This window comes from Trichechus manatus, unplaced genomic scaffold (genome assembly GCF_000243295.1).
Source record: "Trichechus manatus latirostris isolate Lorelei unplaced genomic scaffold, TriManLat1.0 scaffold00098, whole genome shotgun sequence".
Taxonomy (NCBI): Eukaryota; Metazoa; Chordata; class Mammalia; order Sirenia; family Trichechidae; genus Trichechus; species Trichechus manatus.
The window spans coordinates 919,492-934,760 of NW_004444034.1; the positions used below are offsets into that span (position 1 = coordinate 919,492).

The following is a 15,269-nucleotide window of genomic DNA, read 5'->3' on the forward strand; positions in this document are numbered from 1 at the left end:
AGAGATTAAGCCTGTGACTGATGGATCTAATGCAACTACCACAGGAGAAAACCCACCAGCTTAGACTGAAGGGGACTGAGACAGGATGAAAGAAAGAAAAGCTGTCTGCCTCCTGGAATTCTACAGGCAGGAAACAGGCCAAAGGAGCTACATCTGTTGTCTTCCAAGAAAAGAAAAGGACCATCTCTGGAGTAGCAAAAGAGATCAGCAGAACTGTTGGAAGGAACATGGGAAGCAGGGCTGACTCTGTTTCAAAGGCTGGAGCCAAAGTCTCCTGGGTTTCAAAGGGTGAAGCAGAAATGGGGGAAGACAGATGCCATGCCACATGAAGATCACCAAGGAGTCAAGGAATAGAAGCTGAAAAGAGACAGCGACCTTCCCCTAGAGCGGGGAGAGAGAGATCCTTCCCTAGAGAGAGACAGTACCCTGAACTTGGACTTCTAGACTCCTAAACTGTGAGAAAATAAATTTAAGTTCATTAAAACCACCCACTTGTGGTATTTCTGTTATGTTTTTGTTGTTAGGTGCCATCAAGTTGGTTCCAACCCATAGCGACAGAGTAGAACTGCCCTACCAAGGAGTAGCTGGTGGATTGGACCTGCCAACCTTTTAAGAGCCAAGCTCTTAACCACTACGCCACCAGGCTCCATTTCTGTTACAGAAGTATTAGATAACTAAGACACAGAGCAATCTGCATACAGAAACCTAGACTGTGATAACTTTTTTTTCGATCTTTCATAGTTATCTCACCCATTCCCAATTCGAGTCTTTTTTTAGCAACTCAGTTTATCCTGCCTTTCTAAAGCATTCAACCTAGTTTTCATAGAAATGACACCTTTTATTTTCACACTCACATTTTACTGGTTTAACAAGCATTTAATCAGATTACACAATTACTATAACAAATATAGCTGGAATAAATAGCCTTGGTAACAAACACAACGGACTCTTGGTAAACAGTTCAGCTGGTAGGTGCAGAGTGTACAGATACAGCAGAGGACAAGCAATTAAACAGCTGAAAGCATTCAGCATTATAGGCATCAGGCAATGTGTTTTAGAGCAGGAACAGACAGTATTGGTTAATGAACTGAGTCTGAGATGAGAAGAGGGCTTCTCATGTACATTCATATAAATGTTGGTCATTCTATATGCCACTTTAAAAGGTTGTCACTGTGTCAAACAATCTGGAAATCCCTCTTTCGGAATTTCTGAATCCACCCAGCATTTTAAGATGTTCAATGCTATGTCATCATCCTTAGGTCCGGATTTAATTTCCAAAACTAACTTTAATTTATTAAGTGACATGTCTGGTATGAAATGTGACCAGCAAAGTCCAGCAATACCATTTGAATAAAAACAAGGTATTACTATAAAGTAGAGTAACTGTTCAATATGAATAACATATTTCTTTAAAGGTAAGCCTAAAAGATAAAGTTTCAAAAACATGCTGAAGAATTATGACATAAATAGAAAAAATACAAAGAGACCTTCCCAAGGATAGCCATCATTTCAACATCAATTTCTAGCATTTTTATTTCAAAAATGACTACACATAATCTTGTGTTAATCACATCACATATACCCATACATATATGTATACATATATATGTGTATATGTGTGTGTACAACTAGAATGCTCCTTAGAAGGATGGAGAGACTACATCTTACATACTTTGGACATGTTGTCAGAAGGGATCAGTCCCTGGAGAAGGACATCATGCTTGGTAAAGTAAAGGGTCAGCGAAAAAGAGGAAGACCCTCAATGAGATGGACTGACACAGTAGCTGCAACAATGGGCTCAAGCATAACAACGACTGTGAGCACGCACAGGACCAGGCAGTGTTTCGTTCTGTGGTACGTAGGGTCGCTATGAGTCAGAACTGACTCAATGGCACCTAACAACAACAACAACGTGTGTGCATACATTGTATACAAACACATACACATACACAGACATATATATATAATAGATACAAATCAATTACTTATATACATGTATAGTTTAGCTTCCTGCAATGCTGTAATATTGGAGCCTGATTACTGAGGAAAGTTTATGTGAAGCTGGGAAATTTGAACCTTATTCAGTAATAAAAATGAGTCACTAAAAGTTTTTGCTTAAGGAAGTGACATAATGTAGTGTTCTGGAGAGATCTGTTTAATAGGCAAGAACTAGAGGTGTGGAAAATGGAAGGAGAAAGATCATTTAGGAGACTATCAATATAAACCAGGTGTATGATGATAATGTTTTGAATTAAAGACCTCAAATGGCAATAAAAAGAAAATTGTATGAAATAATACATGCAAAAAGCACTATACAAATACTAGTTTTCATTACTGTGAAAGAATTCATAAGATGTAAATTAGATGACAACAATCCAAATGCAGTATAGAGATGGGCATCACAAAATCTTCAGGCAAGAACACTACATTCTTCTGCCTTGCCCTACAGATCCAAAGCAAAGATGGGGCTCTTCCAAGTTTCCGGTGAATTGGGGAAAGCTCTGGGTATCAATCCAGATAAGTTCAGCCCAAAGAGCACTTTGTAGATTTAATTAAGACCCATTATTAGGTATTATTCATCCATATCAATTCTGAGCTGGACATGAAATGAGAGATGTTTTGCTCTTTCTTCTCAAAATTAAATGAGGGTGCGGGTGTGTGTATGAGAGAGAGGGAGAGAAGAGAACACACATGTTCTGTGCCAACAGATGGGGGAGAAATTACTTTCTCCTTTATAAAGCAACATTTTCTCTTCATTAGAGTCTGTGATCAAATAAGTTCTGCTTTTGGAGAAAAAGAGTAACTAGAGATTGCTAATTAAACAACAGTTGTTTAACTAAGAGTGCTCTGCTTTTGTAACTGAGTTAGCAATAAGAACATCAAGTAAAGCCTGAAAAGTTAAGATTAGCTTCTAGTTCTATTCTTCTATTCAACTTCTATATCCTAATCTTAGCCTCTACCCAAACCAAACACAATAAACCTCTTCAAATTCTGTCTCTTCCTGAATTCACCTGCAATTTTTTAAAAAAAACAAAGGCTAACATTTCCAAATTCCATTACAGAAAAACTATTTAGAAAAAATGTATTTCTGAATCTTCCACAATTTATCCTAAAAACACTAGGACAATTTACCTCAAATTTCTTCACCTTTTCCATTGTTATCAACCGCCTTGATGTGTGACTGGAAAGCTTCTGTTCACAGTTGCTAATGAGCTGCAGACAAGGGTGCCAGGGTACCATCTCTTCAGTGTATCTGACGAAAGAACGGTTGACTGTTATGAACACTCGTATGTGTGCCCCACACAGAATTATCATGGGGTTAGCCAGTGTGGTATGGAACATCCTCCTCCTACACACTGTACATATTTTGCATATGCTAACTGTCTACATAATGCATAAACAATCTACCTGTACTTTCAAAAAGCACAATATTTTAAAACTGGCCACATCCCAACAAAAGCAGTTTAATTTTCTCACCTGTGGAAGAGAGAGAGAATACAAGTATCTTTTACTGAAGGATGCCAAACACTTAAACTATAAAAAATACAAGATGATTCCACCTTAAAGTATCCCACAAGAGCTGATACGACAGAGAGAAATACACTCTACAACAGCCCCTTCACATTCACAAAGGACTGATTTATATGGAGATTTTTATAAATTCCCAAAGTATAAAATCCATGACAGCATATTCCTTCCCCTATAAAATACAGCCAAGTGCCCCTGCAAAATTTTAATGACATCTTGAGACCGCTAATGATTTTTCAAATACAGGACTAAAGTTATTTATAAAATGATTTAAATAAACTGCCACTGAAATAAACATCACAGATTACATCAGTACTGTGGTCACATTAGCCATGAAACACAACTGAAGCCAGGCTGGTAAGTGGTGGCGACCGCTGCTGTACAGCACATGTACTACACGGATGGAGATGATGACATCGATACTGCAGGCCAGAGTCAGGCCGCAGTCGATCAGGACCTGACTCCTGACAGGTTATTGGCATCAATCTTGGCAGCAGAAACAGGTGACAGATGTGGGAAAACAGTATTCAACTACAGAACAGAATGTGGAAGAACAGCAGGGGAGAGGGCTCACTAGATACGAATCCCTTTGTGTGTAACTTTGTGTACGCTGTGATTGTCAGTTTTTATTTGTCCTTTGCACATCTTTATACATTCTTCAATAGTCTGTGCAAGCATTTATTATATCAGTAACCTTAAAGCTCTGATCCAAAATGGGCAAGATGCTGATTAGTATTTCATGTAAAGAGCCACCATCTCAGCTAGACTATTCTAATACATCAATATTGTCTTCACCACTACTCTGTTACCAACTTTTCTAGGTCTCTCTGACCTTCAACGAGCAATCCCTCATTACCTTTACCACATGCTCAAAACCTTCATCACCCACTTACCAAGCAACATTCATAATGCACTTCACTTTATTATCAGTGGAAAGAATTCTCTTGAAGTCATTCTCAGCCTCCTTCCTTAAGGCTATCCAAGAAGTAATGACCATTTCAGATTTTACCTCATCTAATAATTCCTTAACATTCACTTCATACTAGGAAATGTTGTACTTCTTATAACACCAGCTGACATCAAATTTGGAATCTTCATACAAAGCATTTATAAGAATGAATACCTTCTACACCCTGGTTGAGAGATTAAAAAAAAAAAAAAAAGTATAACAGAGAAGGAACAGCCTTGGCCTTAAGCTTGCAAACAGCAAGGTGTGGATGCCTGAAACAGAGTTTCTCAAACTTAGTAACACACCTACTTAAAGGGGGAAAAAAAAAATTCCTTTAATTTCCTGGCTGGACTAACAAAGTATTTCTATTAAAATGTTACTTCAGTATGTACAAACATAAATTAGACATAAACTTATGTTTGTATCCCTTATACAATTATAAAACTAAAACAAACTTATAAATCAAAATCAAAAGTACAAAACCAATACAACTTGAATTAATACTTATGACTGCTTCGCCTAACAGCAGAAAAACATATTTATATGTTTTTTTATTTTTTCAACTTTATTATTTTGGTTTTAAGCATGAAGGAACATCATATGGGTTAGTAATCTATTATTTCAGTGAGCCAATCAATTTTAAAGTATAGTCCCAGAATAGCATACTAAAATATAAAAAACAGTATTTAACAAAAACTATTCTCTACATATTTACTAGTATATTTCATACCAACGGACTGTTTGCAGACTGTTAAGTAGAAGATATAAATTTGTCTGATGACAGGACTATCATGACAGTATTCTATCTCAATTCCCTGTTTTTATTCCTGTCCTCCTACAATCTCAGTGGTCTATTAAAAACCTAAATTAAGCAAATAGGCAAATCCACAGAGAGAGAAAATAGATGGCTGATTGCCAGCCAGGGGTGGGTGATTGCTAATAGGTATGGGGTTTCTTGTTAGGGTGATGAAAATGTTCTGGAATAGTGGTGATGCACAACTTTGTGAATATATTGAAAACCACTAAGTGTACATTTTAAAAGGGCAAATTTTATGGTATATAAATTATATGTCAATCTTTCTAAAGCAAAAAAAAAAAAAAAGTGTCTAGGCTCCTAGCTTTTTCATGCATCAATTTTAATTGACAGTCACTCCTTTTCCTGTGAATATCCTCATGCTTCAAGTTAACTACTTTCCAAATGTCACCACAGTTTTATTACCATTTGAGAAGGAGACTTTGCACTGATTGAAGCACTTACTGAAAACAGGTTGAGGAATCACTTTTCCCTGTTTCCTAGATAAGAGATGAAAAATGTGTTCTCTTCACTGATCAGAATCACCATAAAATTCACTTTATTACAATTAAAATTTATCCCCAAATCACACTTTGGGGCACTATATTAGGCTTCTTCACTTGGTCATCATTTTTATCACTAGCACCAGTAGGTGGACTTTTATTAAAGGTCATCTTTCACAAAGAAAATTTTTTATCACGTCACAGAGTTATTTGTGTGTGATGACAATTTGATAACAAAAGTTACGAGGATATGTGGAAGCTGGGCAAACAGCTACATTTACTCAGTACCTTAGTGACTAACTCCTAAAACATCAAACACACATGAGTTGAATTTATGCACCGTCCAAATGAATATAGCACAGTTCTCCAGGGTCATTTGCAAGTTGAAAATGTGAATAATAAGCTCACAAATATCAACAGTCTACAGTAACTCTATGTGGAAGTTTTCTATGAGTAAGAAGAACAAACAACTATGAGAACACAGATGAGGAACTGACTAATTTGCTGAGAAGGGTCTGGAAAAGTGTCACAACATTTAAGCCAGGCCTTAAAAGATAACTAGAATTTTACTAGTTGAGGAAAGGGTGTATCAAGCAATGTGGGCAGAATAAAGGTGACAAGATGTAAGTATACAGAGTATCTTGACACTGGCAAAAGGTCTGACATCCTGGAGTGGGGAAAGACTAGAGGAAGGAAAACAGCAGAAGCTTGTGGGAGCAGTTTCCTCACTGCAATTTAAATTGTCAAATAGTGAGAAAATCTTTTTCAATCACATCTCCGAAATTTTTTCACATACAACTAAGCTTTTAGGTAGTATTTTTTTTTTAATGACATCTTGTTACACTTTTCAAAATGTCCTGGGTTTAAAGAATAATACCTGAACTTGATTATAATGTGTAATTCCTGATGTTTAAACTTGTATCATGTAACAGGATTTTTCACTTCAATATTAGGACTAAAAAAAACAAGCCCACTGCAATCCAGTCTATTCCAATTCACAGTGACCCTATAGGACAGAGTAGAACTGCCCCATAGGGCTTCCAAGGCTGTAATCTTTACGGAAGCTGACTGTCACATCTTTCTCCTCGAGAGCGGCTGGTGGGTTCCAACTGCTAACCTTTTGGTTAGCAGCCAAGTGTTTAACCACTGCACCACTGGGGCTCCTTTAACATTAGGACTAAAAGCCTATATTCACTATACCAAAAAAAGTTTTAAAACTAAACAGTACTAACATACAATCTTAAATTGAATTTCTTTTTAATTCCTACCTTTTTAAAAAAGCTACATTTTCAATGTAACATAATCAAACTGAATTCTAAATTACCTACGTGAACATACATTTAATTCACAGACAAGAACATTATTTTAAACTTTTACAGACCACTTTAAGTCTTATTTTCATCTTGATAATGTGTTATTTTAAGAGTAAAGATTCTGAATGATGTATGCTGCGAAAGTGAAAACAGTTCACTCTTCTCAGATAAACTCGAGGCTAACTAGTAACTTCATTAATAAGCTAATTAATAATAATAATTAATAATTAATTAATAAGATCACCTTAGGCTGAAAGGAGGAGAAAGCACAACAGTGTTCTAATAACAAACATCACAAGAACTGGAAATAACCCTTTTCAGGGACAAATAAGTCAAAGAAATAAACATTATAGCAGTCTTCCCATGTGTGGTGGCTGCATACCTGGAACAGTACCTGCCCCTTGATAAAATATCTAAGGTAAAAAGGGAATTGATTAAAAAAAAAAAAGTCTTTCTTACTGCAAAAATGGCATGAGGCCCTCCTCTAACTTCACAAGGGGGAAGAAGAATCAAGATCAACAGCCCAAGGCTGATTCCTATGAGGTGAAGGTCAGACATACCTCCTCCCTCAGCCATCTTTACCAATTCTGACACCAATCGTCCCTCCCACAGCAATCTCTATTTCTCTGCTGGGTTCGATAATTCATTTGCAATGGCCACACAGAACTCACAGACAATACTCATGATTATGGGGTTTATTAGAGAAGTAACATTACAATTCAGGTGCAGGAATGCTCAGGATACAGTTCTTCTACCAGCATGGCCTCTTCCCAGCCGTGCTCGCAGGCACACCTCTCTCTGGCCCTCGGCCTCTGCTCTGCTCAGGCAAGTGTTACAAAGCTCTTTTAGCTCTGCCAATAAGTGCTCAGGGGCGCTCCACTCCTCCAATAAGCCTCGGCCCAAAGGCATTTAGCTTTTTCGCTCTGTGGGCCAGGAAGCCTACTACGCTGTCTCCTGCCAATCTCTCCTGCTGTCGTTTCTCTGCCACCACTTCTCACCGTCTTCCGTGTTACAGCTCTGTCTCTCAGTCTCCTGGTTCCCGGAGTTTCTCAGCACAGGGATCCCAGGTCCAAAAGACACACCGGCTTTTCTTCCCTGGTGGTGGTGGGATCCTCTCTCTGCTCTAGAATTGGCTCTCTTTTAAGGCAAAACTGACCAATTCCCTTGGTGGGCCACAGTCACCCTATCCGCACAGTCCCACTCAATCACTTTGGTGGGAGTTACAAGACCATTGCTAGAAAGGCCACACAAAAACGATCCATCACACCACACTTTTCTACTTCTAGAAATGTCCCTTTGGTTACAGGCATTTGGAAATTCCCCTAAAACAGAGAAGTCACTGAAGAAATATCCAGTGGCTACTTTTCAACTTTAGAAATACTGAAAGTAGTTAAAAGTGCCTCCAATTTTACTTGTTATAAGCATGAAGGAATAAATCAGAGAACACTAAAGGAAATTCTTAACCATATATAATATCAACTATAAATAATGAATGACACAACACTGGACAATCAGATATCTTCAGTTAAAACTTAGCCTTGCAGGCCTGCCCTTGCCATGTTCCACTCCTTTTGCTTCCCAGTGCAAGGAAGTCAGTGGTAGACCCACCATGTGGCTCTGGAGGGCAAAGGGATCTAGCCTGCTGACACCCAAGGATACCAGGTGCTTGTAGGGTGAGGAGATGCAAAGGTAAGTGGGTAGAGAAGACAGCATGCATGGTTGGGAGACTGGTTACATTGATCAAGTAAGTACAATGATTAGGGAAATACCTATGTTGGTGGCCTGGCAAAACAGCTATGGCACATCAGGCACTGAGCTAAGTGTGGTATATAACAGGAGTTTGCAAATTTTTTCTGTAAAGGGCCAGATGGTAAATATTTAAGGCTTTGTAGGTCACATGTCTCTGAAACATATTCTTCGTTTTTTAAAAACAACCCTTTAAAAATGTGAACACCAGTCTCAGCTGAAGGTCCTTAAGAAAACAGGCTGAAGGCCCAACTTGGCCCATAGGTTGTACTTTGCAACCACTGATGTAAAATAAAAAGATCAAAACAATTCAACCAATAAGGAAGGGGATTGTTTTATATGTATATAAACAAAGGTTATCAATACACATTAAATACATAGATACTTACCCTGAATATAATTAAAAAACCAAACCAAACCCACTGCCATGGACTTGATTCCTACTCATAGCAACTCTGCAGGACAGAGTAGAACTGCCCCATAGGGTTTCCAAGGCTGTAATTCTTTCTGGAAGCAGATTGCCACATCTTTCTTCCATGGAGTGGCCAGTAGGTTTGAGCTGCCTACCTTCTGGTTAGCAGCCGAGTACTTTAATCACTGCACCACTAGGACTCCTCTGAATGCAATTAGAGATAAGGAAAAAATTATGTCCAATTTACAAATAACACAAGAAAAATGACATTAAAAATAAAATTATGTAAGATTACATACTCTGGTGTGTACACTGGTAGCCAATAGACTAGTCTTCCACCTAATACAAGGGTCTCAGCAGCAAAGTTTAATAGGTCGAAAAACATATCACTCAGATGGTAGCTCAAGGAAACAGGAACATGGCTTTCTGGACTAAACAGAGAAAAGAGAAATTAAAAATCAGTAAAAAATGTTAAGACTGTTAACTAAAAAGTAGTAAAATGCTTCTCAAAGTAGCAACTCTTCATATTTAAATTTCAGACTTACCATTTTTCTATTCCCTTTGGTATTTCCTTCTGTGAACCTGTTCTTCTCGTAGATTCTCTGATACCGTACGGAGCTAGACAGAAAATGGGGTAATATGGATAGTCACAAGTCATCTAATCACCAAGGAAGGGCAGGAAGACATCTTGTGCCTCCAGATACGACATTTGAGGACACAACATCAACTAGGCAATATCAGAGCTAAGAATGAATAACATGAGGAACATTCTATTCTTTTTTTTTTTTTAAAGGGGTAACTATTGTCAATACCATAAAAGACAAAGACAAACTATGGAAGTGTTAAAAATTAAAGGAGGTCTAAAAGATATGATTACTAAATGCAATATCTGACCTCAGACTGGATCCTCTAATAGAGGGGAAAAATATGCTATAAAGGATATTAGTGAGTCACTTGACAAAATTGGATGACAGACTATAGATTAAAATATTGTACTGCTTTACTGAAACTGACAACTACACTTTGACTATCTAAGAGACTATCCCTATTTTTAGGAAATATACACTGAAGTTTAGGGGTGAAGGGTAACAATAGATGCAACTTACTCTCAAATTCTTAACTACTCAATTAAATTCCTTTCCTGTCCTACATTCACAATTTTTTCTTTCTCACTACGTGAAGAAGTTGAGAACGGGAGGAATACTAGTATGAGCTAGCATTTTTGTGTGTGTGTGTTGATTAATTTTGTAATTTATATGTAAATGACTTTAGGAAACTAATACTACTCCTACTTTTGTATAAAACTAAACTTACGATCAGTGATGATTGCATCAAAATATGTGCCCTTCCTCCAAGAAGGTTTAGATGCATCTGAAACCAAGACATCAAGGTAGTACTTCTCTAAACCATACTGACGAAGATTTGCCCTAATGTTTTCATCTGGTCCTCTCCATTTCTGGTTTTTTCTACTAGCCTTTCCTGGAGGAAAAGAAAAAGGAAGGTAGAAAATACTAGATTAAACACAACGTTCTTATTTCCTATTAATTAGCTAAAAGTAATAATTTAACTTATCCAAACCTACATTTACTCAAATAAAATTTGCTTTTATTTAAAGTTTTAATTTTATTTATGTAAATAAACAATTATTTTGATTATAAAAGTTATTATAAAAATATATTTTGCACAGTAAAATGTACTGATGTCTAACTGATGTGAGCCCATGTTGTTCTGTCACCTTCTGAGTAAAACTGCCTTAAAACACTTACTCAATACTTACTGAGTACCAATTATATTCTAGTAAGATACAAAGTTGAATAGGCGACTTGTGACTATCCGTATTACCTCCATTTTCCGTCTAGCTCTATATGGTATCAGAGAATCTACAAGACGAACAGGTTGACAGAAGGAAATACCAAAGGGAATAGAACAAGGGTAAGTCTGAAATTTAAATATGAAGAGTTTCTACTTTGAGACATTTGGGACATCTCTGACCTCCACCTCATAGCAAACAGTTTGTGCTGATCCTTACAAAAGAAATTATTCGTTTAAGAGGTCAGAGAAAATTGCAGGGGGCTTAAGGAGACTGAGATGGAACAGACAAAGAAATAAAAGAAGTGTCCAATGAGACCACCGACTAGGAAACCAAAGGGGGTTTTAGGAAGGTCAGCACTGCCAAATGCTGTAAACCTGCAGCCTCAGTAAGAGTTTTGAGCAGAATGATAGGCACGGAAGCTGCAAAATAAGGGGCAGAAGAGTGAGAGATGAAGAGGAGAACTGCAAGTAAATACTAGTGTTTTAAGTAGCAACAGGAAGAAGAACACAAAGTGGCCCTATAGGATTGATAGAAAAGGTGTTTGTATTTTTAGGAGAAACTTGAGAATTTTTTTTTTTAATAAGAATTGACTTTTTATTTATTATGGTGAAAATATATGTAACAAAACATACACAAGCTCAACAATTAAGAATTGACTCTTAATGCCTAATATTAGGCACAAACAGAAGTGATTTACCCCAAGAGGTAGTCTGTAAGGTATAGCGGACAAAACTTAAGGAAACCCAAGTCCATTCAGGGATTATGGAGGGTGGCATCATAGAGGCAAGGCTGGGGAGTGAGTGAAATCAAAAGAGGCTAGTGATGTGCCCTGCCTGTAGAAATACCATGTGAACACAGAGACTGAGGAATAGCACAAAAACAAGAAACGAGGACAAAGAGCAACAAGGTATGGATTGGTCCAAGTGCACAAGTCCTAGCTTCTGGGTTGTGGACCAACAGATGAGAGTTCCGTCACAGAAATCCACCCCCCATTAATGCCCCAGGAGTTCCTGTTTGGGCAGCTAGATGACTTGGTCTCTCTCTCTCTTTCTTCTCTGTCACATCTCTGTGAAGAGTTGATGGCTTCCATTTTTTAGATGCTTCTCACCATAACCTCCCATCCTCAGCCAATCTCTGCTGGCAGTCCATGTTATGTCACTCTAGAGGTACCACTCCAAAAGGATGGATCATGGCCAAGTACATACAACAAAATGGAGGAGTAAGGTAGAGGTATGACTAAGGTCTAGACTCAGCCTGACACTGGGATAAAATATATCAAAATATTAACAGGAGTTACCCTTGGGTGATGGGTTTATGGATGATTATGATGTTTTCTCTGTATATTCCAAATATTACTGTTATACTTAGGGTAAAAAATAACAAAGTTTAAAAGCACTACAAGCAAAAAATAATAAAAGAAAATTCCAGGAAGCAGTTTAAAAGGGGGTTGGTGTTTGGTGGTAGAAGAGGAAAAATCCTATAATCACAAAGTAGGTGAGTGGAGCCAAGAAGTAAGGTATTTCCGTAGAAATTCAGGCCTAAGTGCAAAATCAAATATCAACAGAGTGCAGGCTCTAGCCAGTGTACTTTGGTTGGGGGCACAGCCCTAATTCATGGAAGGATAAATGAAAGAGACAAGGCAAGACTCCAGTTCTAATTAGACATGGGGATACAAAGTAGATGTCCTGAATAGGAAACAGAAAAATATACTGAGATAAAATAGTAGTAATGAGAACTAAGAAATTCAGGAGACAGGAAGAAGAGACTAGGGTTCCAAAAGGGGGTGCAAGGTTCTGGTAAGATGAGTAGTAAGTGATGGAAGAGGTGTAGTTTGCCTCAGGTATTTTAGCTATTTCTGTGTAAAAAAGAACCACAAAATATCAGTGGCGTAGAAAATAAGTCTTTAATTCACATATATGTGGATCAACTGAAGGTCAACTGATTTGACTGGGCTCAGCTAGGTGACTCTGCCAGTCTTGGTAAGCTTCCTCATGTGCTGCAATTCAGCTTTGGATTGACTGATATAAACTCAGTTCAGCTGGGATGTTAGACTGGTGTTGCCTTGAGAATATTTTAGAGCACAGGAGAGGTTCGAAGCATAGGGAACGGAGGACCTACCTGACAGCATCTTGGCTAAGCTCTGAGGAAAATTTACCTCAAACAGAATTCTACCCAAGTACACTGAAAAGTTAGGACATAACTTTCAAACACTTTAGTAAATAGAAATTTAAATAAATTATATAGGACAATTTACTTAAAGCAAACGTATTGCCTCTACTAAAAGCCAATTGGAATAACTCTTAGCACTTTATCTACTCTAACATACTGCAGACAAAGAATATCCTTTTCTGGTTAGCTCATTTATGTAAACTTGATAAGTATAACTCATTTTCCACATGATAAATATTACTAAATTCCTTACAGTCAAGAAAGGAAAAAAGACAGGTCGTTAAGTACAATATATCAAATTGCTCTGACGAAAGAAAATAAACTATAATAAATTCTTAACTATGCAATAATTTATATTGGGTGAGAGGAAAAGAGAAGTGTTTTAAGGGATGATTCAAGTTACAATAATGAAATGTCAGCAGAAATACAGTTTCAAATTTATCAAGAAAAATAGCCATTTTTAATAGTGTTCAGCTATAAGGAAATGCTTTCTCAGTTTAATTCAACTCCATTCCATCACATATCATTAGAGAAGCTTCTAAAATTGAAAATATTTTCCAAAATTGCCTCAAAAGCAAAGCAGATCCTTATCTCAAATTACGCTCAATCTAAGGCAGAATCTTTAAAGTTACTGCCACCAGAAGTATTTTAAAGATATGTTGGTCAGTTATGAAATTTAAAATGTATATGGTACTTGAAGGACTCAAAATTAATCCAGTATATGCACAATGTATAATTACTGAATAAATGAATGGTGATAATCTTTAAACATAAACTGTGTACTGTTTATTAACATGTACATCCTGATTACAAAATGGCTAGTACCTATCTCCTACTTCTCTCTGAACCCTGAAGTCCACAACCTTAAATATAGTTTGTCCACATTTTTATCTCTCTTACTAAGACTGCAAATACCTCTGAGGGGGAGGGCTTTGCTTTACTCATCTTTGTGTTCCCCCAGGAGATCACTTTGCACACACTGGATCCCTTCATAAAAAGCAGATACCCAATGAAGTCTTAATGTTGCAAAAACAAACACAATTATATTACATCACAACTTTGTATTTTAATACTAAAAATAGATGTACAATACCATATAAAACTATTTTATTATTTTAAAGCTCATTTGGTACAACAGTGAAGACTGTAATATTGTCTGGAATTTGTACTCACCCAAGCCATGAATTGTGTTGTAGTCTATGTCTGTCCCATATACATATGCACCAAAATGAGCAGATGCTATCAGCAAGCCACCTGAAAGATCACACAAGTATGATTCGATAACCAGAAAATCTCAAACTCTTATTTTTTCCGTATTTAATCTGATCCAGAATCTTAAAAACTAGCTGCAGGCAGCATACCCTGGAATGATGCTGGTCCTGGTCACATTTAGCAGGCCTCAAAACTGAAGAGACAAACACCTAAGCTATGATCACTGAAATGATCAAAAAGCAGGGAATTAATGTATAACCTGGCATGAATACTTTAAAAAACATTATCTTTTTTGGTCAAAATAACATAAATTTATACATTTTCATTTTCATTTGAGAGGTCAATACAAAAGCACCTTGCTCCTTTCTTATATACGAGCACATAAGGCTGCTATACAAACAACTGGCAATAAACAAACCAACAATTGGGCTCAGCTGAACTCGAAGGGTTTCAAACATTTACAGAGGGCATAATTAATATGCGAGGCATTAATTTTTACAAAAATTAAAACATTAGAACAAGATATAGTTACTCCTGCAATCAGTCAAGTAACTGCCCCTCCTTTTATAATGGTAGATATAAATTTCAGAATAACTATGATCAAACATAGGCAAAAATAAGTAATACAAATACTTTTCTGTTTTATTTAGTTCTGTGACCAAAGAATAATGTCCCAATACAATTTGATCAGATTAAGGTATTTGGCAGGTGTGATCACTCACATATGAAGAAAAGCCCTAATAAACATTTTTTAAAAAAATGAAATTCTTTCAAATGTGATAGTATTTTTTAATTTTTAAGAAAAATTATTCATAAATTAAATTTTTATTT

At 36.9% G+C, this 15,269-nt stretch overlaps 1 protein-coding gene across 2 annotated transcripts in view; it reads right to left on the reverse strand.

Annotated features, from left to right (window-relative positions):
* Positions 1–15,269, reverse strand: part of TRMT11 (tRNA methyltransferase 11 homolog) — a 61,585-nt gene that overhangs the window by 17,346 nt on the left and 28,970 nt on the right. For both annotated transcript variants that reach the window (XM_004382717.3, XM_023737154.1), the window contains 5 exons: positions 14,400–14,480; positions 10,559–10,723; positions 9,790–9,862; positions 9,544–9,675; positions 3,133–3,253 (listed from right to left, as the gene is read on the reverse strand). In XM_004382717.3, the coding sequence (XP_004382774.1) occupies positions 3,133–3,253; positions 9,544–9,675; positions 9,790–9,862; positions 10,559–10,723; positions 14,400–14,480 (572 nt within the window). The remainder of the gene's footprint in view (positions 1–3,132; positions 3,254–9,543; positions 9,676–9,789; positions 9,863–10,558; positions 10,724–14,399; positions 14,481–15,269) is intronic.